Source organism: Gigantopelta aegis, chromosome 8, assembly GCF_016097555.1.
Source record: "Gigantopelta aegis isolate Gae_Host chromosome 8, Gae_host_genome, whole genome shotgun sequence".
NCBI classification, from domain to species: Eukaryota; Metazoa; Mollusca; class Gastropoda; order Neomphalida; family Peltospiridae; genus Gigantopelta; species Gigantopelta aegis.
Genome location: NC_054706.1, coordinates 31,327,907 through 31,334,321, shown reverse-complemented (window position 1 = coordinate 31,334,321; position 6,415 = coordinate 31,327,907). Strand labels below are relative to the sequence as shown.

The window sequence follows — 6,415 nt, the reverse complement described above, 5'->3', positions numbered from 1 at the left end:
CCCTCCTGTTTAACAATGAAGTATCCGTCAATAAACATCTGTTCATAAACGTAAATTTACTTCCAGGCTTTTCAAATAATCCATTTTACTTAATTAACTTAATTTGACTGGTTTTAGACAAATAATACTAAAGTTTTAAGACGATTTAGTGGGAACTGCAATACTTTTTTGGTTATACAGAAGATCATTGTTGGCCTCACAAATTGTCTCATGCCGTTGCTGGGACACGAACCTGTAGCACCGAATCGCCCGTAACTTGTAGACTTGCCACGATACGTTCTGAGCTATGTATCAGCCATGTATGTCTGTGTATGTATATGTGTATGTCTGTATGTCTGTATGTATGTATGTATGTACGTGCGTACGTATGTATGTATGTATGTGTCTGTATGTGTCTGTGAGTTGTGTGTGTGTGTGTGTGTGTGTGTCTGTGAGTGTGTGTGTGTGTCTCTCTCTCTCTCTGTGTGTGTGTGTGTGTGTGTGTTTTTGTGTGTGTGTGTGTGTGTGTTTGCGTGTACATGTATATGCAAATATATATAAATATATAAATACATGTATGTTTACGTACACATTATAATCACGATAATATTATTACAGGAGCTAAGTATTTTTAATTAGCCAATCAGTTATCGTCTGTTCGTTGGTCTTCATCCAATTAATGTTCCGCTTGATGCTCTCTATTGCTTGTAAGCGCCCCCTGGCGCCAGATCCTGCATCCGGATATTTTTTAAAGAATTCTTCTACCTGTAACAGAAAGCGATTTGAGTTTGCAATTACATGGACATTTTTTAATGGTATTTTGTATAATTATGGACTTTTGTGGTGATATTTTGTGTTCAGTGGCATTTTTTTTTTATCCCTCTGTCATTTCTCTTATTTAAATATTAGGAGTTCCTAAGGATCAGTATAATTTGCTATCCAACAACCACATCCCAGTCCATATCTCTCCATCCGGAGATTATTTGTTAGTGCCGTAGGTCAGACTATATTTTATGGTGACAGAGGATGATGTGTTTTATTATTATTTAACGACACACTCAACACATTTTATTTACAGTTATGTGGCGTCAGACATATGGTTAAGGACCACACATATATTGAGAGAGGACACCCGCTGTCGCCACTTCATAGGCTACTCTTCTTCGATTAGCAGTAAGGGATCTTTTATATGCACCATCCCACAGACAGGGTAGTACATAGCACGGTCTCTGATATACCAGTCGTGGTTCACTGGGTGGAACGAGAAATAGCCCAATGGACACACCGACGGGGATCGATCCCACACCGACCACGCATTGAGCGAGGACAGAGGATGAGGACACCAGATTGGGGCAGGAAAGTACGCAGATATTACACCGTGAAGGGAGTTGATACACGACTGTGATGATGTGGACACCTCAGGAGACAGTCACAGTAAAATATTATTTGTTGTATGGACTATAAGAGCCTGGTACCCGCTTTTGATAAACAATTGAGAGTCTGACCACCCCTGCCCCTCCTCGCCTACAAATGTTTTAAGCAACTTTTTTTTGATACAATCAGCCTATTATCTTTACTTAATTGACAAGCGCGGATCCAAGCGCATGTTGTAAATGACGATATATAAAATGCATTTCATTTCATTTTAACTTATTTTCGTGCTTATATCTAAATAAAGTTCAAGCACGCTGTTATGGGCACACACCTCAGCTATCTGGGCTGTCTGTCCAGATCAGTGGGTTAGTTGGTTAGTGAGAGAGAAGAGGGTGTAGTGGTCTTACACCTACCCACTGAGTCGTTAAAACTCGCTGTGGGTGGGAGCCGATACCCGGCTACGAACCCTGTACCTACTAGTACCGATGGCTTAACGACGACACCACCGAGACCGGTTATAAAATACAACGTTACCTCCTGTAGTTTGATTTCAGAGTTAAATGAAGAGACGATTCCTGTAACCATGCGACCAAGGCCTCGCGAAAACAACGTGAACCTGTAAATAAATTATGAAGAAAATATTAACAATACAGGCAATATAAGTAACTGTTAGGACATGTTTACCCATTAATAGTATAAGAAGTCGTCGTTTTATAGTTGCAAGCAAACCCTTTGACAATTTCTGACAAATCTCTCTCTCTCTCTCTCTCTCTCTCTCTCCTCTCTCTCTCTCTCTCTCTCTCTCTCTCTCACTTTAATTTTTCTTCTCTATCTCCCTCTCTCATCTCTCTCTCTCTCTCTCTCTCGCTATCTCTCTCCCCCCTCTGTCCTATCTCTTCTGCCTACCCTCTATCTCTCTCCTCTCTCTCTCTCTCTCTCTCTCTCTCTCTCTCTCTCTCTCTCTCTCTCTCTCTCTCTCTCTCTCTCTCTCTATATATTATATATATATATATATATATCTCTCTCTCTGCCATTTAAAACTTGTAATTGTCAAATGTAGGGACATACCTTAATATAGGCATCAACACAAACGTCAATAAATATTGTTTTTAAAAAGTCATCGCGTTCACCCGTGTTGGTAAAATTGTATAAAATTGTATAAATTCAATCTACCAACCAACTAACCAGCCAACCAACCAATCAACCAACCAACTAACCAGCCAACCAACCAATCAATCAATCAGATTCAGTCAAAAACATCAATCAATCAATCGACACTTGTTTATATCCACTGAAAGCGTTCATCTGTCATGGACACTTTCTCAGAGTTTACCAATTTGTTTTTTCCCCTATTAATAGAAAGAAAGAAATGTTTTATTTAACGACGCATTCAACACATTTTATTTACGGTTATATGGCGTCAGACATATGGTTATGGACCACACAGATTTTGAGAGGAAACCCGCTGTCCCCACTTCATAGGCTACTCTTTCCGATTAGCTGCAAGGGATCTTTTATTTGCGCTTCCCACAGGCAGGATAGCACAAACCATGGCCTTAGTTGAACCAGTTATGGATCACTGGTCGGTGCAAGTGGTTTACACCTACCCACTGAGCCTTGCGGAGCACTCACTCAGGGTTTGGAGTCGGTATCTGGATTAAAAATCCCATATCCCATGCCTCGACTGGGATCCGAACCCAGTACCTACCAGCCTGTTGACCGATGGCCTAACCACGACGCCACCGAGGCCGGTCCCCCTATTAATAGTGTTTGACCACAAGTCTCTCGATCACCACGTACTGCATTTTAAGAATCCGGACGCAGCCACTGTCTGAATTATAAGGATATAGATATGATCAAATTATTTGACTTGACAATTTTGTGAACGGTAAGAGAATCGATGAGGATGTCCTCAACTATATGGCGTTCCAGTTCAAATTCATTACACCTCAACTTTAACATTTGACCGAAAACGAACTGAAGACAGAGTATTTAAAGGGACAGACCCTAGTTTTTAAACACTACAGCATATTTGTCACTATTAGAGCCGATTATGATCACTGAAATCAAACATTACTTATACTTTATTCTTTGGATTATCCATTTCTGTAAAACCGAAGTGTTTCTGGTCATCCTGGTGTTTGTAGTACCAAAAATCGCATTTTTCATATATTTTTTTTAAAAACACACGTGCGTCTGAGAAATAGAGGTTTATTGATTTGAGTTCTAGTCTATTTTTAAGGATATAAAAAATTTCCTGTTTAAACGTCACCGACTCTTCTTTCATTCTATTGTAACTTTATCCAAATGAATTACAGGATTGTAAATTAACTAAACTTAGTGTCCATGTTTTGACGGGTTAAAGCCAAGGTATGCGCCTTTAATTTAAAAACAACCATTGTCTACCTGCGGACGAGTTTTGTCCAGTTCTCTCTGACCCAGTTCCACACGAGGTTCTGGCCGGCCGGATTTCCACTGATGTAGCGGATTACCGTCCAGATGTCCTGACTACGGACCTTAGATTCGTCCTCCACGTACATCAGATACCTGCGAGTTGAGTTAGGATGGTCAAACAGTAACTGGTACATTCCTTTCTTTCATCCTCCATACACAACGTTCGCGCGTGTGTGTATGTGTGTGTGTGTGTGTGTGTGTGTGTGTGTGTGTCGTGTATCTGTTTGTGTATGTGTACGTTGTGTGTGTGGTGTGTGTTGTGTGTGTGTACGTGTGTGTGTGTGTGTGTGAGGTGTGTGTGTGTGTGTGTACGTGTGTGTGTGTGTATGTACGTATTTGTGATTGTGTGTGTACGTGCGTGAGAGAGAGAGAGAGGAGAGAGAGAGACGAGAGAGAGATAGAGTGAGGAGAGAGAGAGGAGAGGAGGGGAGGAGAGAGAGAGAGGAGACGAGAGACGAGTGTGAAAGAGGAAGAGAGAGGCGAAGAGAGAGGTATAAGAGATGAGAGATAAGGAGGAGAGAGAGTGTGTGTGTGGAAGAGGAGAGAAAGAGAGTGTAGGAGAGAGAGAAGGAGAGAGGGAAAGAATAAAAAAAAAAAAAAAAAAACAGATGCAGCGAACGTTTGAAAGGACTCAAATCTAATCACAATTTAGACTCATTCACAAATAGATATAATGAGGAAAAAAAATAACAGGAGAGAGATGGAGAGAGTGTGTGTGTGTGAGAGAAGAGAGTAAGAGAGGAGAGAGGATGGAGAGATGCATGCGAGAGGAGAGAGAGAGAAGATGAGAGAAAGAAAGAGGAGAAGGGCAACAAATAAAACAGATGCAGTCGAACGTTTGAAAAGACTCAAATCTAATCACAATTTATGACTCAATCACAAATGTGTATAATGTGAGAAAAAACAGTAGGAGTGGAGAGAAACTGAGGAGTGGTGTGTGGGTGTGTGTCTGAGGAGATGAGGAGAGGAGAACGAGAGAGCGGGAGAGAGAGGGGATGAGGAGAGAGTAGAGAGAGCGAAAGAGAGAGAAGTTGAAGGAGAAGGGTGAGAGAGAGTGAAAGAGAGAGGGCAAAAAACAGATCTCTGCAGTGAACGTTTGAAAGACAAACATCTAATGAACAATTTAGAATCAATCACAAAGCGATAAAATGAGAAAACCAATAAGGAGAGAGAGAGGAGGAGAAGTGTGTGTGTGGTGTGTGTGGTGTGTGAGAGGAGAGAGATAGAGGTGAGAGACGAGGGAGAGGAGAGAGAGGAGAGGGAGAGAAATGAAAGGGAGAGATCGGAAAGAGAGAAAGTGGGAGATGCTTTGAAGTGGTGACACAGAGAGAGGAGAAGGAGAAAAGAGAGAGAAAGAAGACGAGAAGAACGAGAGGGGGTGGGGGATAAAGTGGGGAGGGAAAAAAAGAGAGGAATGAATCGGGAGGACAGAGAGAAGAATAGGGGGGAAGGGGAGAGAGGGGAGGGGTGAGGGAGAGAGAGAGAGGAGGAGAGAGAGGAGAGAGAGGGGGGGGGGGAGACAAGAGGGAAGGGGGGAGGAGAGATGAGGGAGGGGGGGGGAAATAGAAGAGAAGAACTTAGGGAATAAGAGAAGGTATAGGAATGGTTCTGATTGAGACGACCTTGTACAAGTGATAGTGTATGAAAGTAGCCATATCGACCGAGTTCTGCGCCAGAACAGAACAAGCAGTTTGATGCTTCTCCTGGGGAACTGTTTCTGTTTTGTACTGTTCCAACAAAGCAATCCCAGTCCCTGACTACGTGTCCCACTTTCATCATGCCATATTTGGTAGAACCTGTAGCCGCAGATTCGGAGGAATTCTAACCAGGAAAGAAACAAAAGGGTGGGTCGGAAAAAGAAAAAGACAAGAAAGAAAGAAAAGATTAAGAAAGAAAACCAACAACAATACGAAAGATATGACTTCTTGTTTAAATTATTACTTTATTGTACTTATTAAATCATCTATTTGGTTTCAATATGTAGATGGAAAATATATAATCTTAACAACAATGAGATGACAGGAGAAGGGGTGGGGAGAGAGACAGGGGCGAATCCAGAATTTGGTACCATAGGGAAAGTTTGAATTTGCCGAAGGAAGTGAGATTTGTAGATGGGTTTGGGGCCATACGTCCCGGAAAGGTTTCAACTAAAGGAAGAAAATGTTTTATTTAACGACGCACTCAACACATTTTATTTACGGTTATATGGCGCCGGACATATGGTTAAGGACCACACAGATATTGAGAGAGGAAACTCGCTGTCGCCAATTCATGGGTTACTCTTTTCGGTTAGCAGCAAGGGATGTTTTGTATGCACCATCCCACAGACAGGATAACGCATACCACGGCCTTTGATATACCAGTCGTAGTGCACTCGCTGGGGCGACAAATAGCCCAATGGGTCCACCGACGGGGATCGATCCAAGACAGACCGCGCATCAAGCGAACGCTTTACCACTGGGTTATGTCCCGCCCACTTGAACTAAAGATGCCCAGAAATGAATTTTCGGGCCAATTTAGTGTATATATATATATATATATATATTGTGGAGCATTACCATCACTTTTGAAAGATATAAAGGGCACTTAAAACGGGCGGTGGTCACAT

At 42.0% G+C, this 6,415-nt stretch overlaps 1 protein-coding gene across 1 annotated transcript in view; it reads right to left on the bottom strand.

Annotated features, from left to right (window-relative positions):
- Window positions 1-437: 437 nt before the first annotated feature.
- Window positions 438-6,415, bottom strand: part of LOC121379612 (glutamyl aminopeptidase-like) — a 39,764-nt gene continuing 33,786 nt past the window's right edge. The window contains exons 16-20 of the mRNA XM_041508259.1: window positions 5,589-5,628; window positions 4,902-4,918; window positions 3,760-3,900; window positions 1,888-1,969; window positions 438-744 (exon numbers count right to left, since the gene is read on the bottom strand). Of these exons, the coding sequence (XP_041364193.1) occupies window positions 601-744; window positions 1,888-1,969; window positions 3,760-3,900; window positions 4,902-4,918; window positions 5,589-5,628 (424 nt within the window). The 3' untranslated portion in view covers window positions 438-600. The remainder of the gene's footprint in view (window positions 745-1,887; window positions 1,970-3,759; window positions 3,901-4,901; window positions 4,919-5,588; window positions 5,629-6,415) is intronic.